At 45.2% G+C, this 23,746-nt stretch overlaps 9 protein-coding genes across 9 annotated transcripts; 6 read left to right on the top strand and 3 right to left on the bottom strand.

Moving 5' to 3' along the window:
• The first annotated feature begins 29 nt into the window (after window positions 1-29).
• On the top strand, window positions 30-3,686 carry V1513DRAFT_404107 (armadillo-type protein). The gene is made up of 10 exons (XM_066895570.1): window positions 30-94; window positions 148-302; window positions 357-439; window positions 492-548; window positions 616-734; window positions 787-1,152; window positions 1,205-1,479; window positions 1,532-2,746; window positions 2,801-3,146; window positions 3,203-3,686. Exons 2-10 carry the CDS (start codon window positions 231-233, stop codon window positions 3,331-3,333), a joined length of 2,664 nt encoding a protein of 887 aa, XP_066751743.1. The 5' UTR covers window positions 30-94; window positions 148-230; the 3' UTR covers window positions 3,334-3,686.
• Window positions 3,687-3,757: 71 nt separating this feature from the next.
• On the top strand, window positions 3,758-7,120 carry V1513DRAFT_450675 (uncharacterized protein). The gene is made up of 6 exons (XM_066898845.1): window positions 3,758-3,958; window positions 4,026-4,269; window positions 4,387-4,481; window positions 4,549-5,103; window positions 5,158-6,663; window positions 6,714-7,120. The coding sequence occupies exons 2-6, from the start codon at window positions 4,215-4,217 to the stop codon at window positions 6,846-6,848; spliced, it is 2,346 nt and encodes a 781-aa protein (XP_066751744.1). The 5' UTR covers window positions 3,758-3,958; window positions 4,026-4,214; the 3' UTR covers window positions 6,849-7,120.
• Window positions 6,942-8,953, bottom strand: V1513DRAFT_450681 (uncharacterized protein). The gene is made up of 4 exons (XM_066898846.1): window positions 8,673-8,953; window positions 7,759-8,610; window positions 7,308-7,696; window positions 6,942-7,244 (listed from the first exon to the last, which is right to left on the bottom strand). Exons 1-4 carry the CDS (start codon window positions 8,827-8,829, stop codon window positions 7,182-7,184), a joined length of 1,461 nt encoding a protein of 486 aa, XP_066751745.1. The 5' UTR covers window positions 8,830-8,953; the 3' UTR covers window positions 6,942-7,181.
• A 61-nt stretch (window positions 8,954-9,014) lies between these two features.
• Window positions 9,015-10,835, top strand: V1513DRAFT_201672 (uncharacterized protein). Its single transcript, XM_066894337.1, has 4 exons — window positions 9,015-9,262; window positions 9,377-9,490; window positions 9,548-10,313; window positions 10,367-10,835. Exons 1-4 carry the CDS (start codon window positions 9,250-9,252, stop codon window positions 10,752-10,754), a joined length of 1,281 nt encoding a protein of 426 aa, XP_066751746.1. The 5' UTR covers window positions 9,015-9,249; the 3' UTR covers window positions 10,755-10,835.
• A 256-nt stretch (window positions 10,836-11,091) lies between these two features.
• Window positions 11,092-12,032, bottom strand: V1513DRAFT_460147 (P-loop containing nucleoside triphosphate hydrolase protein; the record flags this gene model as incomplete). Its single annotated transcript, XM_066899816.1, has 5 exons — window positions 11,092-11,290; window positions 11,354-11,730; window positions 11,791-11,832; window positions 11,894-11,924; window positions 11,980-12,032. The coding sequence occupies 5 exons, from the start codon at window positions 12,030-12,032 to the stop codon at window positions 11,092-11,094; spliced, it is 702 nt and encodes a 233-aa protein (XP_066751747.1).
• A 920-nt stretch (window positions 12,033-12,952) lies between these two features.
• On the top strand, window positions 12,953-14,962 carry V1513DRAFT_450691 (GDP dissociation inhibitor). Its single transcript, XM_066898847.1, has 6 exons — window positions 12,953-13,097; window positions 13,239-13,324; window positions 13,386-13,413; window positions 13,473-13,595; window positions 13,651-14,093; window positions 14,152-14,962. The coding sequence occupies exons 1-6, from the start codon at window positions 13,056-13,058 to the stop codon at window positions 14,771-14,773; spliced, it is 1,344 nt and encodes a 447-aa protein (XP_066751748.1). The 5' UTR covers window positions 12,953-13,055; the 3' UTR covers window positions 14,774-14,962.
• A 117-nt stretch (window positions 14,963-15,079) lies between these two features.
• V1513DRAFT_419004 (Hsp90 protein-domain-containing protein) lies at window positions 15,080-17,643 on the bottom strand. The gene is made up of 3 exons (XM_066895900.1): window positions 17,511-17,643; window positions 17,370-17,431; window positions 15,080-17,311 (listed from the first exon to the last, which is right to left on the bottom strand). The coding sequence occupies exons 1-3, from the start codon at window positions 17,530-17,532 to the stop codon at window positions 15,290-15,292; spliced, it is 2,106 nt and encodes a 701-aa protein (XP_066751749.1). The 5' UTR covers window positions 17,533-17,643; the 3' UTR covers window positions 15,080-15,289.
• A 780-nt stretch (window positions 17,644-18,423) lies between these two features.
• V1513DRAFT_427050 (docking domain of Afi1 for Arf3 in vesicle trafficking-domain-containing protein) lies at window positions 18,424-20,830 on the top strand (the record flags this gene model as incomplete). The annotated part of the gene is made up of 9 exons (XM_066896203.1): window positions 18,424-18,446; window positions 18,540-18,665; window positions 18,723-18,905; window positions 18,953-19,013; window positions 19,057-19,425; window positions 19,476-19,768; window positions 19,823-20,321; window positions 20,376-20,651; window positions 20,714-20,830. The coding sequence occupies 9 exons, from the start codon at window positions 18,424-18,426 to the stop codon at window positions 20,828-20,830; spliced, it is 1,947 nt and encodes a 648-aa protein (XP_066751750.1).
• An 814-nt stretch (window positions 20,831-21,644) lies between these two features.
• V1513DRAFT_466145 (Alpha/Beta hydrolase protein) lies at window positions 21,645-23,233 on the top strand. The gene is made up of 7 exons (XM_066900066.1): window positions 21,645-21,877; window positions 21,934-21,985; window positions 22,036-22,277; window positions 22,331-22,423; window positions 22,473-22,748; window positions 22,809-22,899; window positions 22,948-23,233. The coding sequence occupies exons 1-7, from the start codon at window positions 21,812-21,814 to the stop codon at window positions 23,043-23,045; spliced, it is 918 nt and encodes a 305-aa protein (XP_066751751.1). The 5' UTR covers window positions 21,645-21,811; the 3' UTR covers window positions 23,046-23,233.
• Window positions 23,234-23,746: the final 513 nt, after the last annotated feature.

Here is a 23,746-nt window from a genome sequence, read left to right on the forward strand (position 1 = left end):
AACCAATTAACTGAAAATTATTGAGCCCATGACAATTCAACGACTAGCTGTCTAGAACCCGTTTAACCCGTGACATCCGTATATTGCCAACATAGTAAGTGACACTTATGTTACAGTCTCTGGATTGCGAATTAAACCTGTTAGCAGTCTCTAGCGAGTCAGACATTCACTTCGAGCTTTTTTTTTGCTCACGAGTCTCAGGAAAGTCCGACCGCCTGTTCGTTGCCGCCATGGAAGATCAAGTCGAGCAGGCGGTGGAGATCGCTTTAAGTAGCAATTCGGATCCCATGATTAAGCAGCAGGTCAGGCAGTCTCAATTATGCATTTACGATGAGTGCCGAAGCTAAATTAGTTAGGCTATGTCCTTTTGCAATCAGATCAAGGAATCCGAGGATGGCTGGCAAATGTGCCTTTCGCTCTTCATGAATGATCGGAAAAGGTACTTGTCCAATCGAAAAAAATATAAATTCTTTATTGACGCTGTCGTATAGATCGTCCGCGGTTCGGTTTTTCGCTCTCCAGGTCGTTGACGATGCGTTAGTGAAACGGTAAGTTATTTGCGCGTGCATGCCTTTTGCCCCAGAGTAATACCGTGATATACTGACCGCCATACAGACTTAACGGAAGCGCAAAGCAACTGGACAACACATCAATGCTATTTATCAAAGATGCATTGCTATCTTACATACAGAGAGAGTATAGTCCCCAGAGTGCCACTGACGCGGACGCAGTCTGTAAGTGAACTCTTTAGAGCAGCAACATTCACAATCAGCTAATAGGATATAGTCATGCAAAACAAGCTAGCTCAGACAATTACATTGTTTTTCTTACTGTCATATCCAAACACGTGGCCTACCTTTTTCGATGATTTACTCACGTTATCATCTATGGGCGGTCCACAGCTGTCGAATGGGCGTGGCTTACAACTCTTCTTACGAATTCTAGTGGCACAGCATGAAGAAATCGCAGATACACTTATAATACGGTCAAGCGAAGTTGCTAGACGCAATACAATCATCAAGGATGCGATCCGGGTGCGCGATATGGCACGGCTAGCTTCGGCATGGATGGAGATCTTGGTGCAATGGACTTCTCGAGACGACGGCTATCTCATCGTGGAAAGTTGTTTGCGAGTAATAGGGTCGTGGGTTTGTACGTGGCATCTGGTATGAATATTAAAGATGAGCAGGCTAACAGTGCATAGCATGGATCGATATTTCGTTGATCGTCACGCCTCAATACATGTCCATTATTTTCGGGATTCTAGGTAATGAGGCACTTCGGGGAGCGGCTTGTGACACTCTTTCAGAGATTATCAGCAAGAAGATGAAGTCAAGCGATAAGTTTGACTTGATATCTCTGCTAAATTTGCCGCAGACAATAGGGCAGCTACTGATAGGGTCAGACGTTGAGTTCACTGAAAAAGTTGCTAGACTAGTAAATGTAGTCTGTCTCGATCTTGTTAGAATCTTAGATGAGGTATGCTCAGATCGAGATATACTCAAAACAGAACTTGTCTAACGTTATCAAGGATCAATTCGCATCACCGCTCAAGGAAAATACGGAAAACTTGTTACAACAACTGTTTCCATTTGGGATCGGCTTCCTTGCCAATGAATATGACGACACGTCATCAGAAATTTTCCCAGCGATTTCCGAATATCTATCATATCTACGAAAGGAGAAGAAACGAAATATACCTCTTAATCCGGCTCGACGCTCCACACTCACATCTATTTTGAATACAGTTATTATGAAGGTTAAATACGATGAATCGATGGATTGGAGTAATGGCACTGATGACTCAGAAATCGAGTTTCTCGAAGTTCGTGGTCGACTGCGATTGTTTCAGGATGCTGTTGCTGCTATTGACGAAAATCTCTTTATGGATAGTATCTCCAGTATCGTCATCAGCAGCCTGAATGGCGAGAAACGTGATTGGAGAGATATTGAGCTTGGATTGTTTGAGCTCGGTGCCTATAGTGATGGTTTACGCAATGCCGCTGCGTTGCCCACAAAAGGACAGGGGGGGTCTTCTAAAGCTATGGAAATCCTTAACGACATGCTTCTCAAGATGACCAACTCCAATGTACTGTCGATAGGGCATCCGTCCATCAACCTTCACTACATGGAACTTGTCGTGAAGAACTCAAAGTTTTTTGAGACACATCCACAAATAGTTCCGCAGATCCTTGAGATCTTTGTATCAAATATCGGCATACACAGTTCCTCTCTTCAAGTCCAAGTCCGTGCATGGTATTTGTTTTATAGATTTATCAAGCTGTGCAAGCATTTGATGGGTGACATTGCTGAAACAGCGCTGAACGCAATCGGTGATCTTTTGGTGATTGAGTCGGAAGTTTCTGCGAAGAATGACGGTGATTCAGATATGTCAGCTGATGGAACGGATTCGGGTACCTTTGATGGAAGACTATATCTGTTCGAAGCTTCTGGCATACTGATCTCCGTAGAGTCTGTCCCAGACGAGAAGCAACTCCATTTGCTGAAAAGTGTTCTCACGCCGATCTTCAGGGACATGGAGGCTAGTCTATCGAGGCCCGTGGAAGGTTCGCAGCTGGCTTTGCAGATTCATCATGATATCATGGCTATCGGCACGTTTGCTCGCGGAGTTAATGACGGCGGCAAAGCCATCACGGATCCAGTCCGTGAGCAGTTTTTACTTGCCAGTCGGGCCATACTAGTTTCGCTAGAAACTCTGTCTGGCTTTGAAATTATTCGTGAAGCGGTATGCACAGTATTTCTTTTATATAAATGAATAGGTATGCTGACGTTTCCGTAGAGTCGGTTTGCGTTCGCGAGAATGGTTCCTATTCTTGGTCACCAGATTTTACCAGAGATTGCAGTCCTTGTGTCGCGCTTGTTATCCGAAAGTAGCACTTCCGAGCTGATAGATTTTATGAGTTTCTTGGGGCAGCTTATCCATAATTTCAAAGGACAGTCTGGCATTTTAGACATGCTAGATCAGCTGCTGACACCTCTGCTCAGTCGAGTTTTCTATTCACTTAGCATTTCAGCAAACGGGTCTACAGACGAGGAAATCCAGCAGAGTGATATTAAGAAAGCGTACCTCAACTTCATGATGGGATTGTTGAATAATGGCATGGAAGCAGTCTTGACTAGCGACAGTAAGTTTTGGAAGCACTTATGCTTTGCGAAGTTGTCACGCTAATATTTGATTTAGGGAACCGCCAGATATTTGAGTCGATTGTTCGAAGTGTCGCGCACTATACCTCCACAAGTCCTGACGCGTCGATCAAAAAGATGGGATCGTCGATCTACACGCGTCTACAAGTGATTATGAAGGCAACGTAAAATTTCTTGTGTGGAAAGCGTATGTTAAATGGCATTTGTAGTGGACAGACTGTGTTCTATTCTATTTTATTATCATTGGCATCGAATTCGTGTTTGTGAACTTCTATATAGCACGCATCGGACGAAGGTAAAGGAATGCGAAACTTGCGTGTGAATATACTGGGGTTTATTTGTACATATCGTTTTGAGTACGTCGATGTTTATGGCTGCAATTTGCGAACGACCGGATTTGCATATGCGCAGGCTGTCTGCAAATCGGACTGTGTATATTTTTGTATATTAGACAGAAAATCTTTTGCGTATTTTCTTACGGAGGCTTAATCATTAATCTTTAATGAAATTGCTTGCAAGAATCTGTTAATTGCCTACCGACTCCGGAGCTAAAAACTCAAATTTCGATTCGGTTGAGGTTTATGCAAGCGCAGAACTGTATGGTAGAATGACTGAATGAGCATTTGGCTAGCCCCGGCAACGTTATAGTGTTTATGTCGATAGTAGACTCGTTGAAAACCGACGAAATAGCGGCGATTTCACCTGCGCCTCTGGCGAGGCGGTTTATGATCGGCACGCGACGGCTGGTGGCGGGCAGACGAAGTTTTCCACAGCAAATTATTCAGTTACGGCCGTAAGCATCGTGATATTTGCACTTGCTACATTTTGTTGCCCCACAACCCTGCTAACGCGTTCTCAAGAGTTGAAAGGGAGACAACAACAAAATACTTATTTTCTATTCACACAGCTCTTTTGGAGATCTCGGCCTGATTTGGGACACATCGACCGTGCAGTGTTATTGTGTAGGAATTTGCTGTTAATATAAACCTGCCATATAAGAGAGTTACTCACGCGTTTGTTGTACGATTTCGCTTGTTTTTCCACTCCAAATGACGAATGTACTCTCTGACGAAGACGTTCCCTTGTCGCAAAGAAAGGCAACTAGTACGTTCTTTTAATTTGAACTCGCTATTAAAATTGTTTCTTTCATTTAATGAGAATGAGCATTGTGGCAGCGCTTATTGGCGAGAGTCCCTGATGCTAACATATAGTCTTACGCAGTCGCTGGCAAGATCTCGGAAACTACCAAGAAACGCAAGAGCGTCACCGTGAAGAATGAGCCATCTATTTCGGACTCCGATGATCAGATTCCCTTGGTATGTCCTCTTTAGGTTGGCAGTGCTGGTTTGGATTCGAGTTGGCCAATTAACAAAGTGACTACAGAAGAAGAAACGAGCCACTAAGTCGGCGTTGGTAGCAACCAAGGCTCAGCCTAGCGGCAAGAAGATCACAACGGAAGAGAAGCTTTCTAAGTCTTCCGCTTCGGCGAAGACATCTTCAGCTAAAGCAAACGGAAAGTCCAAGAAAGTGAACAATGTCGCCAAGCAGACAACTGAACCAGATAGTGACATTGATGAGAAGCCGCTTGCCAAGCGAAAGTTGAAGAAAACAGATAGCAAAACTGACGGTGATGACACATCGACGCAGGAGAAAGAGGAAGAAGAGTTGTACAAATGGTGGGAGGGAGAATCGAATGACGGCAGTGTAAAATGGAACTCGCTTGTTCACAATGGGGTCTTGTTCCCACCTCCATATGAGCCATTACCGGCGTCTGTCAAGTTGAAGTATAAAGGGGTCCCTGTTGTCTTGCCACTGGAAGCAGAGGAAGTTGCTGGTTTTTTTGGAGCAATGTTAGAGACAGACCATGCGAAGAATAAAGTGTTCCAATCGAATTTCTTTGACGACTTCAAAGAGGTTTTGAAAAATTGCGGGGGATCTGTAAGTACTTGAGGTCCGAGTAAATGAACTTGCAATGCTCTAACTCACCATTAGCATTTGAAAATTGAGAAGTTTGAACATTGCGACTTTACTGACATTTTCACCTATTATGAAGAGAAACGGGTTCAGAAAAAGGCTATGAGTGCTGCCGAAAAGAAGAGGGTCAAGGACGAGAAAGACAAGCTTGAAGAAAACTACAAGATCTGCTATCTTGACGGACGCAAAGAACTGGTCGGTAATTTCCGCATTGAGCCGCCGGGATTATTCAGAGGTCGAGGATCACACCCAAAGACCGGCAAGTTAAAGGAGAGAGTGATGCCTGAACAAGTAACCATCAATATTGGATCTAGCGCGCCAACACCGCAACCTCCAGACGGCCACGACTGGGCAGAAGTCAAGCACGACAACACTGTCTCGTGGCTTGCAACATGGAAAGAAAATATTAATGGTGCACAGAAATATGTTTTCTTGGCCGCGAATAGCTCGTTGAAAGGCATGAGCGACTACAAGAAGTTCGAAAAGGCGCGAGAATTGAAGAACCATATCACTCGTATCCGCAAGGACTACACTAAGGAGCTCAAGGACGAACTTATGGCCAATAGACAGCGTGCGACGGCTATGTATCTTATCGATGTTCTTGCCCTTCGAGCTGGTGGTGAGAAAGGCGAAGATGAGGCTGATACTGTCGGCTGCTGTTCGTTGCGATATGAGCATGTTTCATTCAAGCCTCCCAATACAGTTGTCTTCGACTTCTTAGGTAAAGATTCAATTCGATTTTACCAGGAAGTGAAGATCGACCCACAGGTATACAAGAACCTCAAACTCTTCAAGAAGTCTCCAAAGAAAATTGGTGATCAGTTGTTCGATAGGTTAGACCCACCTACACTAAACAGGCATTTGCAGAACTACATGCCAGGGTTGACGGCAAAGGTTTTTCGAACCTACAATGCGTCCAAAACGATGCAAGACCAGCTGGCCAAGATTGAGAACAAGGGTACAGTGAATGAAAAATATGTGGCATACAATGCAGCTAATCGAACTGTCGCGATTCTGTGTAATCATCAACGTACGGTGTCGAAGGTACATGAGCAGTCAGTTGGGAAGATTGAGGATAAGATTTTAGAGATCAAATTGCAGCGGTATCGATTGAAGATGATGGTAGCTCAATTGGACCCAAAGATGAAAAAATCCGATCCGGAGTATTTCCAGCCTGATCCTGAATTGGACGATACCACCATGGACCGACTGATTGACCAAATCATCCAGCGCGAGAAAGATAAAGTTGCGAAGAAGTTTCAGAAGGAGAACGAGAAGCGAGCGGCGGAAAATGAAGAAACTCTTTCCGAGTCCGAGCTGAAGACCCGGATGAAGGTTGTTGAAGAGCTAGCGGCAGAGTACAATAAAGAACGCAAGGCCGGCAAGGTGGACATTAAGAACGGAATGACGGTTGAGAAGTTGCAGGCCCAGATTGAGAAGCTGAATGAGCGGATTGTTAACACGACTTTGCAATTGAAGGATAAGGAAGACAACTCAACTGTTGCTCTTACTACCTCCAAACTGGTAAGCTTTCTGGTGACGCCAAGTAGATTCAGTACTGACTGTGACTTTAGAACTATATTGATCCGAGATTGACCGTCATGTTCTCCAAGAGATATAACGTCCCGATTGAGAAACTGTTCTCCAAAACTTTACGCGAAAAATTCAAGTGGGCTATCGAATCTGCGGACGAGAATTGGACGTTTTAGAAAGACAATAGAGAAGAAAAAAAGTATATATTTTGGTGCATGATTGTCCTATGGATGTGATATGCGTGGATGTATATCCGATTAAATGAGTCAGTAGGCATAGTATTGTATTTTTTTTGTATTTTTATTACTAGAGATGCCGACGCCAAGATCGCTTTTGCAGCCAATGCTACTATATTTCATAACATTATGGGAGTACATAGTGTCACGATGAGTATAAGAGAATTTCGTTTGAACTAGTTAGACGTATATACAAAACGCGCGAACCCAGAAACTTTTAAGTCCACAGATAATAATGATACATAACCACAAAAACAACTGTTAATAAACAAATCATAAATTTATCAGACTTTCTGCAGTATCGTAGAATTCCGCTGCAACATTTTCGTTGCCCATCTAATCAACTAGTTAGTCACCACTCAACGACATCACTAAGTAAAAGGAATGTTGGTCACTTACTCTTAGGGCATATTGAACAGGCTTCTGATTCTCCCATGCCGAAATACGTACAAATTTCTCACTCACAAGCGAACTCTTCATGCCCTTCCTGACCTCAATTCCTTTAACTAAAGGTAAATTAAGAATAACTTTCAATACACCGTCCGCACGCATGACAATTCTAGCTTTGGACTTTCGTTCGCGAACAGTTGGGGTTGACTCTTTACTCGCGTCCGCGGAGCTCGGTTCTGGTGTATGAACTGCACTCACCGTGTCGTCCTTGAGAACGTTGAGGTGTAGGACACCGATCCCGCGCTCTTTCCACCCTTTGTCGGCTTCGGTCGGGTCGAGGGAATATAACTTTGCTCTGCAATTGAATACTGAAGTTTCCATTTCTTCGCCAGTCTCGACTATATCAATTAATTAATCTGTGTACAACGAGTGCGTACTAAAAAAGTCAAATCCGTAATACCTTTCTTCTTTTCAAGAAGATTAAGCTGGACATATGGCTGGTCAAAGTTGTCTGCAGAGTCGTTGTTATCCTCATCCTCAACTTCCCCATTCTCTTCATTGTCATTGTCTTTAGAGTTGTCTTTAGAGATGGCGTTTAAAAACGGGTTGTTTGATGAGAATGCGGAGAATGGCATCGGACGGTCAGAACCGCCACTAGCAAAAGCTGAACCACTACCAAATATACTCTTCCCGGTGAATGCAAACGGACTTGAGGCTGATGAGGAAGTGCCAAAAAGGCTTGCACTTGACACGCTAGATCCAAATAAGCTTGGAACTGCTGGTTTATTTTCGTCGGTCGTGCCATTTTGAGAAGTCTTTGCCTGCTCATTCTCTGTACCTTCTGGACTTGCTTTCTGTGGCTCTTTTGATACTGGCGCAGCAGACGTGCCTTTGACCTCTATCTTCTCGCCAGTTGATCCGGCATGTGACGGGCCTGCGGGCTCCGTCTTTCCTGCATCACCACCTTCTATAACTGCGGCCCCAGCCGTGGCTTTGACATCCGCCTCCTCGGTTGATCCAGCATGTGGCACCGCTGCGGGCGGCTCTGTCCTTCCTGCTTCACCGCCTTCTGTAGCTTCCTCACGCTCAGCAATTACTTTACTGTCAGTTGCAGAATTTTCTGTGACTTCTTGAATGTATGATGATTCCTTCTCTTTAGAATCGGAACCATCGTTGAGTGCTGATTCACCGGCTCGTGGTCGTTTTAGAATATTGTCGGCGGAAATTTCTGCATCGTCCTCATCATCTGTAGCCGGCGACGATTCTTCGAGTGACCGTTTTCGTGATTGCGTCTCCTCTGCGTTAGACTTCGCTGTTTGGCGATTAGCCGCCCGTTAGCCGCTACTAAACACAAAGCCAAAGAAACGCTCGTACCAGACTTATTCCCAGAAGGGTTATTTTCTTTAATCAATTTAATCTTTTCAACAATAGCAGGTTCGGTGTGCGCGGAATCATTCGTGGTAGTGTTAGTAACTGAAGGCGGATCTGACGAAATGGCGCTAACTGGCGTTCCTTCTTTCGAATCGGCCATGTCTTGATGAGCAAACCAAAAGGACAATTCTTAAAACGAGCCCGTATAGTAGATCGTCTAGCGTCCCCAATACTGCAGTGCGGGGTGGCTAAATCTGAGACTATTTATGCTGGTCGTAGACAGGTATTGGGGGAATTCATTATCAACAAAGGACCTTCGATACTCCGCGAGCGCGTCACTATTCACACGGAAAATCTACCCTATTCTCAGCCCTTACCCAACCCACATTCGACGATGTTAAGTATATCTTTTTGAGCTTCATGAAATGAAAAAAGTACAAGTTAATTAAACAGAGCAAAGAATATCGACAAATACATTTTTCAACTTCTCGCTTTATAGACTGAGTAAAGTGCGAGGTATTGCATTTTGAGCTGGTGGTTTGATTTTTCTGGGATATTATATAAAATATTGTGATGCGCCATGAATCGATCAGGTAAGAGATTCTTGTGCGACAGGATGCGCGTGTGCTTGTACGACACTGCTCTTCCTCGGTCCCTGAGATTGTTGATGTGAAAAAGAACTGACGAATCGTGTTTGTGGGAAACAGGACAGCCTTCGCAGAGCCGATCTCACGGATTTTCGAACGTGATCTCGTCGATGAACAACAGGAGCCCGATGCCAACGGCAACAGGGCCAGCGGCAGCTAACGGACGTGGAAAGAGTATGTGATGATTGCTCGTAATGGAGTGCGTTTATTCAAATAGCTGACAACGAGCAGCACCGGTGCCGATATGGGGATTCAACAGTTCGATGCAGCAGCAACAACAACAGCAACAGCAGCAGAGCAGCAGCGGCATGACCGCGAGATCGAATGCGTCGCTGAGCAGCTATCTGCCGCCCAATTCGACAAACTCACCCCAGTTCGCCGCAGGTCTCGACATGTCGGAGTTTCCTACCCTCGGTCAGGCGACTAAGTCTTACTCGGCTGCGATGGGCGGCGGCCAGCAGCAGCAGTTTCCAGGGAACCCGCAGGCTGGATACAGTCGGGCAAGCACGCAGTCGCCGCTGTCGATGGCTCCGAGGACAGTGCCTCCGGGACTGGGACAACAGCAGCAGTTGTTCTTGCAACAACAACAACAACAACAACAACATCAACAACAGCAACAACAACATCAACAACAGCAGGCGATGGGACTGCTACCGCAGCATCACAACGATCACGACGACAAGAACTGGCCTGATGATTTTATTGCGTCTCGTGATCAGCATCAGACCGACGACAACCACTCTGTCGATGAAAAGCACCGTCGGCTGGAGTATAATAACATGCGACAAGGACAGGGAGATATCTGGCAGTTCAACAATACTACCCCACACACTTACAACGGGGAAAATGGTGCAAATGTTAAAGAGACAGAGGAGAAGACTGCGAAAGGAGGGGAGGACTTGCAGGGTCTGAATGGTCTGCTAAACTTTATGAAGGTGGACAACAATATCGACATGAACGATCTGGCCTCTCTAGGGCTGAATCTGAACCAGCCTGAGTAAGTATCCAATATCGTTTGTATGAGACAGGGACATGCTAAATAAAGGACAGTAACGAGCCTCTGAGCTTGACGTTCGCGTCTCCATGGGCCGAGACATCGACAACAACAGTCGAGCCAGATTTTCATCTGCCGTCCTGCTACCACGTTCAGTCAGCACCTCCACAGCAGACCAAAGTCGCGAACTTCTCGGATGAGACCTTATTTTACATCTTCTACTCAATGCCCCGAGATTTCATGCAAGAAGCCGCTGCCGCCGAGCTCACATCCCGGAATTGGCGATACCACAAAGAACTCAAGGTCTGGCTGACGAAGGAGCCGGGCAGCGAACCACTGCAACCGAGTCCACATTATGAGCGGGGAATATATACGTTCTTTGATCCAGCGACATGGGAGCGTGTAAAGAAGGAGTACGTGTTGTATTACCAAGCCATTGCGTAAATTACTGAGTTTAGGAGATTTCAATTTTGTACTATAGTTTTGATACCTTAGTGGTGTTTGTAAATGGGGCATATGTTGTGTACGAATGAATGAAACGACATAGGTCCAGCTAATTTGACCAATAAGAAATTAAATGATAGGTTACGGTCATGATCGATATGGATGATGCAGACTGTCCCAATACATATACGCTTAGTTAAACCCGCCGACATGCCAGATAATTCCCATACCAATGCCCATTTGAAGTTGAAGCTAAAGTACTATCTTACACAGAAACGTTTAATGTCACTAATTTTACAAGACCAGTTCCCATCCCAGTCTATGTATGTCTATTCAATCAGGCTATTTGATTATCCTGGATGCTGATTATAATGCGATGCGGTGCTAGTGAATGCTGTATGATGTAATCTCCGTTCACTAAATCGTTCTCGTCGGCGCGCTTCGCGGCCTCGTCTTCATCTTTTGCAATGCCAGCTGCAATGTGCCGATTAATGACGCGGCGGCGTGCAATTTCTCGTTCTACTCTCACGAACCATCTGAAATGGTGTCAGTAAAATTCAAAATCACGATTGAATCAGCGCCTAGAAAATAACACGTACAGCTCGTCCATTCGTCCTGCTATTAGATTCCATGGCTCGTCTTGTAGATGTAGGTAATTGCCCTCGATAATCAGAATTCTGTCCGTTGGCAAAATTTCAATATCGTCCGCAACTGGGTCCTTCACAGCATGATCGAATGATGGCGCGAATATGCTCTTTGACTCACTATCGAGCGGAATTCGCAGACTCTCGACCAACCTCAACAGGCCGTTCGGATCAAACGTGAACGGCGCACCTCGCCTCGCAATCGCCTCTTCGGCATTGGGCATTGCAGCTAGAGTCTTTCTAGTGAGATGAAACCCGTCCATTGGCACGAATGCAGCTATCCGTGTGCCGGATTTGTTATTCCACATCTTATTGACTCGCTGATACACCGCCTAATTCCAGTTAGCCACATATCCGATTCCACAAACAAACATCAGCCGAGAAGAACTAACATTCCCTAACGTCGTTTTACCGCTTCCTGGAATTCCGCTGACCTGTACCCGCCACAACGCGACCAATTAGCACTTGACATGTGCTGTTCAACAATGGACATACCGCTATTAATACTCGCTGATCAGCTGCCGCACTGACGACCAACGTTAGCATGGTAGTTCCAGAACTCCGCTATGATTTAAACTCACTTTTCCAGTAATTCTATGCAATGACTTGCCAGGTCATTGAACGTGGCATCCATATTCGCCCACCCCTGCGTTCGTGTATGTTGCCGCAATGAATAAGCCACCTTGTATTATTGTCCTCGTGCCACTGCAACTGCCGCGGTCGACCAGTCCTGTACCGACAGAATATCAAGCAATTAGACTATGCTCTCGCTGCTACGGTGCTGGAGGTGATCGCTGCCTGGTATTGACTAACTTGGCCACTGAAAGGAGATCGAGATCGATATTACCTGGACTTTCAGTCAGAAGAACCATGACCCGAAGGGTTTAGCTTCGGCACGGTCCACATCTGCCCGAAAGCCGACGTCACGGGAGATTGTCCCCCGAGCCTTTTTTTTAAGTCTATCATCTAGACGAGCTATATAAATGGGATTTAATTTAATAGGACTAAATTCCGAATGGCATTCTGGATTTCTGCATTAAATACTAATTACGGAGTATGCTAATACAGAATACTCGTAACAGATTTGGGCAACCAACCCCGCAACGCCGCACTATATGATCATCTGCAAGAACTTGCTAGTTACTAAAACGCATCTATATGTCTAGTCCCTGTTATTGATGCCGCGAAATCATTAAGAAATCTAGATTGCAAATATTTTCGACATTCCAATCACGAGCTCATTTTGCTGGCTAGGCTGCACTTTGTTCCTGCGAACCAGGAGATGATTGATTGCCTCTCAAGTAGAACTCAATTCCCGACATGATAATGAATCAAATAAGAGTCAGTTTGTCAGGCTTTGTTTTCACATCTTGCGTCGGCTGCTGCTGAGTTGAGTCCCCTGAAAAAACTGTAGGAAGCCGGTCTCGTGCCAAAATTCCTTCAAGTACTTTCTCCATACTTCCCCTACATTTAACCCTTATCCATCTCACGTGACAAAGTCATGTGACTAGCTCAAGCTTTTTGCCGAATAGCTGTTCGAAGCCTAGGGCAGTCCGCATTCGGACGACATAGTCAAATTGGTAGGTACAATAACAGAAGACCTACTGCACCCGCTTAGAGAAATTTGCTGGCCTGTTGGAGTAATTAGAGAGATACAATGGATGAGAATTACGATGTGATTGTACTTGGTAAGTGTGCCGGGACAATGCTGGATTCTCGGATCGATTTTACACAGTAGTAGTAATCGCTAACGCGCTGATACAGGTACCGGTATGTCCTACAGACAATTGTCTAATGTGACTTATGGTACATAAATGGAATGCTAATATCTCGATGGTCAGGCCTGACGGAATGTATCTTGTCCGGTGTTTTCAGTGTTGAGGGGAAGAAGGTGCTCCACATTGATCGCCAGGACCACTACGGAGGGTGCGTCAATGATTGTGTTTGCCGAAGTTACAAGCCAATTATACTAAAACTAGCTGATTAGTGAGAGTGCCAGTTTGTCGCTCAGCCAGGTACGTTGACCGATGCGTCCCCCCGAACTGCTGTTACCGGTGATATTAATTTAATGTAGATCTACCAGAAGTTCCGTCAAGGAGAGACCCCACGACAGAGCTTGGGCCGTGACCGCGATTGGAACGTTGACCTTATTCCAAAGTTTTTGATGGCGAATGGTGAATTGACCAACATTCTTCTCGTAAGTGCTTTCTCATGCCTCCATAGAATAAATTATAATAATTTTCGGTTGTCAGCACACCAATGTCACTCGATATCTTGAATTCAAACAGATTGCTGGCAGCTACGTCTTCCGGGACGGCCGCATTGCAAAAGTCCCTGCCAATGAAGTCGAGGCTATCCGTTCACCGCTGATGGGTCTCTTCGAAAAGCGTCGAATGAAGCGTTTCTTTGAGTTCATCGGCAACTACAAAGAAGGCGACCCATCCACGTATCAGGGCCTGAACCTCGACCGCAACACTATGGCTGAGGTCTACGCGAAATTTGGGCTCGAACCCGGCACGCGCGATTTCATCGGCCACGCCATGGCATTGTATCTGGATGATTCGTACACCAGCAAGCCCGCACGCGAGGCCATCGACCGGATTCTGTTGTATCTAGGCTCCATGGCCCGATTCGGAAAGTCTCCATATTTGTACCCGCTCTATGGTCTCGGAGAACTTCCTCAAGGCTTTGCTCGGTGAGTATTTTTGATATCTCTTGTGCTTCGAACCCATCAGCTAAAGCGCTCTGTACAGGCTCTCGGCTATCTACGGCGGAACGTACATGCTTGACAAGCCCATCGACGAAATCGTGTACGAAGAAGGTGTTGCCGTCGGCGTGCGCTCCGGCGACGAAATCGCCCGCGCGAAGATCATCATCGGCGATCCGACCTACTTCCCAGGCAAGGTGCGCAAGACCGGGAGCGTCATCCGCGCGATCTGCATCCTTATGCACCCGATCCCGAACACCGACAACTCCGACTCCGTACAAATCATTATCCCGCAAAACCAAGTCGGCCGCAAACACGACATTTACGTTGCCATGGTTTCTTCGGCGCACAACGTCTCGCTCAAGGGACACTATCTAGCCATGGTTTCCACCATCGTAGAGACCGCAAATCCAATTAACGAGATCACGCCCGGATTGCATTTACTCGGCCCCATACTCGAGAAATTCATCGGAGTCACGGACTTGTATGAGCCTATCGAAGACGGAACCAAAGACCACGTGTACATTTCAAAAAGCTACGATGCAACGAGCCATTTCGAGACCACGACTGACGATGTCAGGGATATTTACGAGCGCATCGAGGGAAAACCACTAGTCCTTCAAAAGAGACCCGAAAATGACGATGAGAACTTTACTGCATATGAGTAAGTAACTTCGCATCTGGATCGTGCTTGAACTTGGGGGGCTATTTGAGAATTAAAGTATGAGGATAATAAAATTTATACATTTACGGAGACTTTTTTTTTGTTACTTTGCGTTTGTGATACAGTGCTCGTTTACTATAAAATTGTGTTGTCCCTAGGACTTTATAATATAAATACAAAAGTCCGTAAATTATTTATTGTACCATCAAACTGTCCAGAATATCAATAAAACACGTTGTTATGCCTTACGTTATGCAGCATCTTACGACGTCAATGTCCATGAATATTAAATTAATAATTTTATTTATCAATCCCAATTTTGAACACACATAACAGACAAAGCAAGTGCTCGTAATTTTGTGAACATGGAATAAACAATTAATGGCATAGAAATATCAACTATAAAGAGAGCGATAAAAAATTATAAACAAAGAAGAACATTATGTAATACCATTTCCTTATACCATACCCAACGTTTACAAGATCAAAAACACAAAGCTTCTATCTCGCGCCTTCGCCTCTAATCAACCTCCTCCATAGCGGACTCAGCGACAGGCTCCTCTGCCGCAGCCTCTTCAGCAGCTGGGGCCTCAGCCTCAGTTTCGTCGATGTTCAGGCCGAGGGAGATGAGTCTGTTGATGCGGCTGGCGAAGGAGTTGGGCTCCTCAAGGGAGAAGCCAGAAGTGAGGAGAGCAGTCTCGTACAAGAGAACGGTCAAATCACGGACGGTACGGTCATTGACTCCATCGGCTTCGACCTTCTTCTTGAGTTCGGCAATGATAGGAGATTTGGGAGAAATCTCAAATGTCTTCTTGGAGGACATGTACGACGACATGCTTGTATCACGAAGAGCCTGGGCCTTCATGATACGCTCCATATTAGCGGACCAACCGAACTGGCCAGTACGGATAGCAGCGGGAGCATCAACGAGCTTGTGGGAAACGACGACTTTCTCGACCTTGTCACCCAGGATCTCCTTGAGGCTAGTAGCGAGGGACTCGTACTCCTTCTCCACTTTCTCACGTTGGGCCTTCTCCTCTTCGGTCTCCTCTAGCTCATAGTCCTTGGTGATATCTACGAGTGTCTTTCCTTCGAACTCCTTGAGCTGGGTCATCGCGTACTCGTCAATAGGATCAACCATGAAGAGAACCTCAAAGTCCTTGGCCTTGAGGGCGTCCAAGAAAGGAGACTTCTCAACAGCCTTCAAGCTCTCACCAGTAATGTAGTAGATGTTCTTCTGGTGCTCGGGCATTCGGGTCACGTAGTCAGTAAGCGAAGTCTGCTCATCAGCAGACTTAGTCGAGTTGAAGCGGAGAAGCTTGGCGAGCGTGCCACGGTTCTGAGAGTCCTCATGGATACCCAGTTTGATATTCTTGGAGAAGGCGGTGTAAAACTTGTCGAACTGTTCCCGGTCCTCGGCGATCTCATTGAACATCTCGAGAGTCTTCTTGACAATGTTCTTGCGGATAACCTTCAAAATCTTGTTCTGCTGGAGCATCTCACGCGACAAGTTGAGAGGCAAGTCCTCCGAGTCGACGACACCTTTGACGAATCCGAGCCACTCGGGAATCAACTCCTCGCAGTCGTCAGTAATGAAGACACGGCGGACATAGAGCTTGATGTTATTTTTCTTCTTCTTGGACTCGAACAAGTCGAATGGCGCACGGCGGGGAACGAACAAGATAGCGCGGAACTCGAGCTGACCCTCGACAGAGAAGTGCTTGACAGCAAGGTGGTCTTCCCAGTCATTGGAGATAGACTTGTAGAAAGCAGCATACTCTTCCTCGGTAATGTCAGAAGGATTGCGGGTCCAGAGAGGCTTGGTCTTGTTAAGCTCCTCGTTCTCTGTAACGGTCTCCTTGACCTTCTTGGTTTTCTTTTCCTTCTTCTCTTCCTCCTCGTCCTCATTAACCTCCTCGATCTTGGGCTTCTTGTCCTCGTCATCAACATTCTCCTCATCCTCTTCCTCGGGGGCGTCCTTCTCGACCTCCTTGGTGACAACAAGCTGGATGGGGTATGCAACGAATTCAGAGTGTCGCTTGACAATGTCCTTGATCCGCTTCTCCTCAAGGTACTCCTTCTGGTCCTCCTTTAAGAACAGTCGAATGACAGTGCCTCGCGAGATAGGAGGGTTGATGGTGTCAAGAGTGATGGTGAAGCGGCCGCCAGCGGACGACTCCCAGATGTACTGCTCGTCGTCGTTATGCTTGGAAATGACCTGGACTTGGTCGGCGACCAAGAAGAGCGAGTAGAATCCAACACCGAACTGACCAATCATAGAGACATCAGCACCAGCAGAGAGGGCCTCCATAAAGGCCTTGGTGCCAGACTTAGCGATGGTACCAAGATTGTTGACCAGATCAGCCTTGGTCATACCGATACCAGTATCCCGGATCTCAATAACACCCTCCTCCTTCTTGGGAGTGATTCGGATGTAGAGATCAGGCTCAGACTCGAGCTTGGAAGGATCTGAGAGCGCCTCATATCGGATCTTGTCGAGGGCATCAGAGCAATTGGAGATCAATTCTCGCAAGAAGATTTCCTATGATGGTAATTAGCTTGGATCTCTTAGTACTATAGCAATATCTGGGAGTGCATACCTTATTCGAGTAGACAGTGTTGATGATCAAGCTCATCAACTGCGAGATCTCCGCCTGAAATTCTGCATTGATAGTTAGGAAATGCACACAGATTGATCCCACTAATTCGTATTGAAAACAAATAAAAATTTTTGTGCTTACCAAATGATTCTGACTCAGCCATTGTAAATGAAGTGATTAGCGACTATAATGCAAAAGAGCAATTGGTGAGTCGGAAGTGCACAACTGGAAATGTTACAAGTGGTGAAAATATGAAGGAAAAAAAAAAAGTAGGAGGGGGCTCCGCAGTCGACGTGAGGTGCCGCTCAAAATTATAGGCCGCGACTATTTTTTTCTGTCGGCTTCCATCGTGCGGCTCATTTGGCACTCCATCACTTTTCTTTGCTGACCCAGAATCTCTTGGAAACATCTGCTTTTGCGGCTCAGTGCCTTGAACTTGTAGTTTAAAAACCATAACTGCAATGTATGAATTTATATATGCCATAAAGTAAAGCTTTGCTAAACAATTGATCCCCTTCCACAACGTTCTTCCCCCCCCTCCCTCACTGCTCCAACCTCGCTTGGGCCGTAAAGTTGACAAGGATTAATTCATTTTATTAGCAAATCGCGTGCACTCTCGGCTCACCGAAGCCTAGCCTAAGCAGCAGGTGGTGGGAATGGGTAAAGTGAACGCAATTTGACGGGTAATATAGACTCGCCAACCAAAGTGAGGTGGATATATATACTATATGCAATCAACTATATGAAGACCGACAAACAATCATCATGTATATAAGTTTTATTTCATATTGGAACTTTGGCAAGTCTACAATAAGCTCTAATTATGAAGTACGTATGGTGTACTAAGTAAGATGTGTTGATCTCTGAACCTCAGGCATGGCCCTGTAAAATGTAAGTAATAATGTATAACTTCCTATAAAGCAAAACACTACTGTTCGTACTGTGCCTCAGCCCTTAGATCGGCCACTTTTATCGGACTGCTTGGGGCACCCCCTTAAATGAGCCGCACAGATTGATTGAAGTCTCCCAACTTAAGCTATGTTCAGGACGAATCATGAAGACCAATATCGGTGATTGGTGAAATCAATCATACTTCAGGATCCATTGAAATATGTTCGTGTTCTGAAATTGTCACGTATAAGTAGATATTTGCTGATGGAATCTATGCAGGTATCTAAGCGTGACTGAGAATGATGTGGGGGAGCATGTCGAGTATATACTGGCTGCCGAATTCGACGTCGATAAGGGACCCACAGTGAAGTACCAGTATCCAAGGCGAATAGAAGGCGATGAAGAGTATATATATAGAAGTATTATTATAGAGAATGAATTTATATACTAATTGATGTACAGATTGCTCGCAGAACTCATGCTGCCTGATCAGGCTCATACCCGCGAGGAGGATTGGACTGTGTTCTTTTTACATAAGCGACCGAAATCGAGTAATGTGCGCGGACGTAGTTCTAGCAGAGAACACAATTCTATGCTCTATGCGCTGAATCTGGCCAATACAAAGGTCACTAGCGACGCTAAAAGGTGATTACTTTCTCAAGTTAGCAGCATTATGCTAACTTGTGCAACAGGGGAGCAATAGTCAGGGCAATGGCCATATGTACCAGGCATTCATTCATACAGATTTATAAGGTTGGTTGTATGTTAGATTGCGTCCACTCGCTAACAGATCTAGCCGATATTGCTGCTGGCTATGACAGAGTACTTCGACAACCTCAATATCGATGTCTTGAAAAACCTCTATCACTCACTAAACGCAATGGATATCAGCTCCATGCCGTCTTTTGAGCCGTATGAAAAACAAATTTTGTCCTCAAATTCTATGCGGAATTTATTCGTTGAGCGATTCCATGTGGAACGATTGCAGCCATTGATAGAGAGAACCAAAGCTGTTCATCCACACAACAGTATCTTATCCCATGACAGCGTTAAAGCGAGCCTTAATAAATATGACACACATTTTTATGAATCAAAAATCAAATTCAATAACTTGGATATTCCGATGCGAATACCGGTCGACTCTTTCCCTGATTGTGTCGGAGATGTAAGTTGACTTGCCAATGTCTATGTCAGCTGTCGCGCTAATGAAATTAGCCATCATCTATTTTGCTACTTACTACAATACTGAATGCCCCTCCGAAGTCATTCTCGGTCCTTCATCCTCATTTAACGACGTCTGGATCAAAAACTCATCCGCTAATAGTACTTATTAACGCCGTGTTAACGGAAAAGCGCATTGTTTTTATGGGACCCGGTCGAGCAGCGAAAGATGTTGTCGACGCAGTACTCTCCGCGTGCTCTCTTATTAGTAGCGGAATTCTAAGAGGTTTCTCCCACAGAGCCTATCCATATACAGATCTCAGTAAAATTGATCAACTAATCCATGTGTGAGTATTACTGTCTTCATAAGCCATCTTCACATCTATTGATGCTTGTTGCAGTCCTGGATATATTGCTGGCGTGACAAATCCGGCGTTTGAGAATCATCCGGCATGGTGGGATATTCTGTGCAACATCGAAACTGGCGAAGTCCGCATATCGAAATCTATTAAGCAGCCAGAACGATTGTTGTCGCAAGGTGTCGCATTACCGGTCTCTAGAACTGCGGTGGCAGGACTAGGCAATTCACCTGATGCATCATTTGTCGAGGATATCAAGCCAATGATTTTGAACCGGTACGGTGAAGATGCAATTCGAGGGAGATTCCGTAAATTTATTAGCCAGTTTATACAACTTTGTGCAGCATATGACGAGGCTCATGGTGTGAATTCGGCGTTGATTGGGAGCCGTGGGCTATGGCCAGTAAGGGAGCACGGCTACGTGGTTAGTGGGCATGGATATGTGTGGGCAGATCAGCAACAGAAGGGGCGAGATTTGAACCACTATATGCACGTCATTGAGGGATGGAAAGAAACTACGAATTATAAAAATTATATCTTTGTGAGTTCGAATCGAGGAGCATTGCCATTTTCAATAAATAGCTAATATTCTTAGGACTTGCAACACCAGGTCCCAATCCCTGTTACGAATATGGACCTACAACATCAAATCGATCGATTACGGAAGCTACGCATGTCATCAAGCTCATCTGCCGAAATATTTAATGCCATCAGGGACGTCGTTGTCAATCCAAATCAGATCACTCAGCTGCTGGCATGTCTCCCACAAAGCGAAGACGGATTATTGCCTATAGCGGCAGGCTTATTTCATGCTCACGAGGATGTGCGCTATTCTGCGGCAGAGATCATAAATCGAATTCGTGATCATGAGGTGTGTATTGATAATATCATTGGATACGTGTGAGTACAAGGCCACGTAACTAACCATGCTAGGCTGGACGGCATTTTTACGATGAGTTAGGACTGTTCCATAAACTTGCGTTTGAAAGATTGAATCGCAAGATTGCGGAGGCGGACTCGTGGAGTCAACCATCCTGGTCAATTGAATGACAACTACATTTTGACTTCCAGCGACCTCACAGCTTTGCATCGACTTGTGCGTTAGTCTTGTTCAAATTCCAGCTTGGTAGCTCAGCATGGAATTTTTCCCTGTCGCTTTCGATCTGGTCATGCGCTATCTTGCTTACTGGACCACATGTAATTGTACATGTCCCTTACACTCAAGGTAACCACTCTCAATGATGACGAGCTTCTCATCAGTGGGGAATTTAAATCTACGCATTATAATGGTTGAGCAAAAATGAAGCCTTTCGCGTCGTCAGAATGCGGCGTTTATACGACATGCCTACTGTTGATTGCATGCGTGGTGGTTTACCGACAAAGGAGGACAAGTCAAGCTTGGCCAAATATATTTCGGGGGCCATCGCCAGTGTTTCTTGTAGCAGTCGGTAGAATGCTGTGAGAGAGTCAGGCAAATTGCGGTTTTCACAGAAACTTGAGGCGTGGCCAAGCATATTTAGTGAAAGAGCGTTTAGGAAGCTTGAGAATGAAACTTCAGTTAAAACATTATCGTCGCCGGAGGATCGTCGTAATTTATGTTACAGTTTCTTGATACTATATATTACAATATTTTATTTATTAAAAACCTGTTCTGCCGTCAGATATATACAGCCATCATTTGTGTTATGTAGCATGCATTAGCAAGTTTGCTATTCCTCATAAATCCTATTGATTTACGCGAATTCGCTTGACGACATATGCACAGTCATATGCTCACTCAAACCGGTGGTCGAAGATACAAGCGGGGTACTAAATTTTTAACTATTTTGGTGCCATACACCGCAAGAAACGCTAGTCTGCCGCCCAATTGATATCGACCAGTAACCCCAAAATTAGAGCTTACACTCGGGAGATTATTGTCCCCGCTAGACTCGTGACAGCTCGTTGTAATCCGTTGCGGCTGATTCCACTGCTACACCATAAGAACCCAAGGATTATACTATTGGCAATTACCATACCTGAGCGATTAAAATGACGGGCATTAGAACTGAAGAGAGATGGCTGGTAAACGGCATCGAGTTTTATGTCAAATCAACTGTAAGTTGAACTGTTCCACGGCAACACTGGAGCAGCTGCTGATCGCGGTCGAGTAGGCAACTCCACCACCAGGAACACAAACAGTGGCTAAATTATTCTTTATTCACGGTAAAGTTTAATATTTTGTGAATCTAGAATAAAATATTAATTATATGGAGGATTCGCGGAACATATCAATCGTTATGAGGAGCTCTTCGACATCCTGGCTACCAATGGCGTCGAAGTTTTTGCCTTCGACCAGCGTGGAGCCGGCCAGACTTCTCCCAAGAAGAAAGACTGGGGAATGACGGATGAAAAATTGATGAGTTCTGACTTGGAAGAACTCATCGAGCGGAGAATCGGACCTGAAATAGTCGATGAGAAAACGATTATTCCGTGGTTCATGATTGGATTCAGCATGGTAAGTAGAGCATATTTGACGACTTCGAAAGCCGACTTACAGTAAATGCGTAGGGCGGTGCAATATGTCTCAACTACGCGATCAAGGGCCGGCACAGACAATGGTTCGCTGGTTACATTGCGGTTGCTCCTTTGATCTTACTCCACGTATGTATGTATGACCTATTCACATGTTCTTACTAAAACAACGAATTAGCCTCGAACACGTCCAAATCAGGTGGTCTATTACATACTTCTTGGCATTTCCAAAGCTTTTCCAAAGTTGCAGTACTTCACGGGTATAGACTTCGATTTTCTCTCCCGCGATCCAGTATCAGTCCAAAAGGTCAAGGATGATCCAATGTGCCATGCTACTTGCACATTGAAGCAAATGTCAGATATGCTTGACCGTGGTCGAAAGCTTTTGGATGAGAAATATTACTCAAAGATCGTCAATCGCCCTGTATTAATCATGCATGGTGATGCAGACAAGGTAAACACAGTCTCATCTCCTAGTTTGATGTCGCATACTGACGCGTGAACGGTGTATTAGATCAATTTCTATGGTGCATCAACAGAATTTATTAGGAATATCCCAGTCAATGATAAGAAGCTGGTAACAGTTATCGGTGGCTACCATGAGTGTAAGTCTCTTGTTTTCTATATTGCTGGACAGTAATGCTAATCAGCAGTGCAAAACGAGATCGAAAGCGACCGGAAGAAGTTCCAAGATGAGCTGTCAAAGTGGATCTTGGACAAAAGCGGTGCAAAGGTCGATGCAAAGTTGTGAGATTGCTTCGTATTCAGCCGGCATGGTAATGCGAACCAGTTGCTATGCGCAACATTCTATAATTCATAGTTCATCTTTGATCTTTTGACAGTCCATCATTCATAAACAAGTCCGTTTATCGAACTGCCCGCCGTGTCGTGTAATGCGCCCAACCTGTAGTTGCATTGATAATATATAGATATTCCGCCTTGGCTTGGGAGGACACACGGGGCAGTTGAGAGTTCTAATCAGGATGTACAGAGGCGCCCTAAAACAGTTCACTGTCCTCAACGATATCTATAGGACAACGGGCTTAGAGTCTTCACATTCCTCAGTCATTCTTCGTAGCACAGTGATCCAAAGAATAGTATTTTATTCCGTCAGCTTTGATTAGCGACAGATAACGACAAAAGCTAGATATTTCGGATGCTCACCAAACAGTTGCACAGCAAGAACCAAGCCTAATAATTTTCTGTGAAATCTTATGCCTGAGACTGGTTGATTATCAACTAGTGCGAGAGAGTACGCAGCCAATTAATTTGCCTACGCGCAGCGGTAAATTGCCGTACGCGGCCTTTAATCTAGTAAATTCTCGGATTATTTGGTGCGGCTGCACTATCAAAAATAGGGTGATACATAAGAGCCTCACACAGCGCGGCGCACATCACGATACGACGGGCGACCTTATTTCCTCCATACTCTATGGACACAGGTAACGACAG

This window comes from Lipomyces chichibuensis (assembly GCF_038497645.1).
Source record: "Lipomyces chichibuensis strain CBS 12929 unplaced genomic scaffold V1513scaffold_36, whole genome shotgun sequence".
In the NCBI taxonomy this organism is placed as follows: domain Eukaryota; kingdom Fungi; phylum Ascomycota; class Lipomycetes; order Lipomycetales; family Lipomycetaceae; genus Lipomyces; species Lipomyces chichibuensis.

What these genes read in the sequence shown, in the direction of transcription:
- V1513DRAFT_450675 (XM_066898845.1), top strand. Translation starts at nt 4,215, where the DNA reads ATGACGAATGTACTCTCTGACGAAGACGTTCCCTTGTCGCAAAGAAAG. An exon ending in GTCGCAAAGAAAGGCAACTA is followed by an intron (nt 4,270 to 4,386) that starts GTACGTTCTTTT and finishes AGTCTTACGCAG; the next exon opens with TCGCTGGCAAGATCTCGGAA. An exon ending in TGAAAAATTGCGGGGGATCT is followed by an intron (nt 5,104 to 5,157) that starts GTAAGTACTTGA and finishes ACTCACCATTAG; the next exon opens with CATTTGAAAATTGAGAAGTT.
- V1513DRAFT_450691 (XM_066898847.1), top strand. Translation starts at nt 13,056, where the DNA reads ATGGATGAGAATTACGATGTGATTGTACTTGGTAAGTGTGCC. An exon ending in CGCCAGGACCACTACGGAGG is followed by an intron (nt 13,325 to 13,385) that starts GTGCGTCAATGA and finishes CTAGCTGATTAG; the next exon opens with TGAGAGTGCCAGTTTGTCGC. An exon ending in AATTGACCAACATTCTTCTC is followed by an intron (nt 13,596 to 13,650) that starts GTAAGTGCTTTC and finishes TTCGGTTGTCAG; the next exon opens with CACACCAATGTCACTCGATA.
- V1513DRAFT_450681 (XM_066898846.1), bottom strand. Translation starts at nt 8,829, where the DNA reads ATGGCCGATTCGAAAGAAGGAACGCCAGTTAGCGCCATTTCGTCAGAT. An exon ending in CCCTTCTGGGAATAAGTCTG is followed by an intron (nt 8,611 to 8,672) that starts GTACGAGCGTTT and finishes ATCGCCAAACAG; the next exon opens with CGAAGTCTAACGCAGAGGAG. An exon ending in TCTTCTTGAAAAGAAGAAAG is followed by an intron (nt 7,697 to 7,758) that starts GTATTACGGATT and finishes TAATTGATATAG; the next exon opens with TCGAGACTGGCGAAGAAATG.
- V1513DRAFT_466145 (XM_066900066.1), top strand. Translation starts at nt 21,812, where the DNA reads ATGACGGGCATTAGAACTGAAGAGAGATGGCTGGTAAACGGCATCGAG. An exon ending in AGTTTTATGTCAAATCAACT is followed by an intron (nt 21,878 to 21,933) that starts GTAAGTTGAACT and finishes GCGGTCGAGTAG; the next exon opens with GCAACTCCACCACCAGGAAC. An exon ending in TCATGATTGGATTCAGCATG is followed by an intron (nt 22,278 to 22,330) that starts GTAAGTAGAGCA and finishes GTAAATGCGTAG; the next exon opens with GGCGGTGCAATATGTCTCAA.
- V1513DRAFT_404107 (XM_066895570.1), top strand. Translation starts at nt 231, where the DNA reads ATGGAAGATCAAGTCGAGCAGGCGGTGGAGATCGCTTTAAGTAGCAAT. An exon ending in GACGATGCGTTAGTGAAACG is followed by an intron (nt 549 to 615) that starts GTAAGTTATTTG and finishes ACCGCCATACAG; the next exon opens with ACTTAACGGAAGCGCAAAGC. An exon ending in AGCAGTCTTGACTAGCGACA is followed by an intron (nt 3,147 to 3,202) that starts GTAAGTTTTGGA and finishes TATTTGATTTAG; the next exon opens with GGAACCGCCAGATATTTGAG.
- V1513DRAFT_419004 (XM_066895900.1), bottom strand. Translation starts at nt 17,532, where the DNA reads ATGGCTGAGTCAGAATCATTTG. An exon ending in GGCTGAGTCAGAATCATTTG is followed by an intron (nt 17,432 to 17,510) that starts GTAAGCACAAAA and finishes CTATCAATGCAG; the next exon opens with AATTTCAGGCGGAGATCTCG. An exon ending in ACACTGTCTACTCGAATAAG is followed by an intron (nt 17,312 to 17,369) that starts GTATGCACTCCC and finishes TTACCATCATAG; the next exon opens with GAAATCTTCTTGCGAGAATT.
- V1513DRAFT_201672 (XM_066894337.1), top strand. An exon ending in AGCTAACGGACGTGGAAAGA is followed by an intron (nt 9,491 to 9,547) that starts GTATGTGATGAT and finishes GACAACGAGCAG; the next exon opens with CACCGGTGCCGATATGGGGA. An exon ending in CTGAATCTGAACCAGCCTGA is followed by an intron (nt 10,314 to 10,366) that starts GTAAGTATCCAA and finishes AATAAAGGACAG; the next exon opens with TAACGAGCCTCTGAGCTTGA.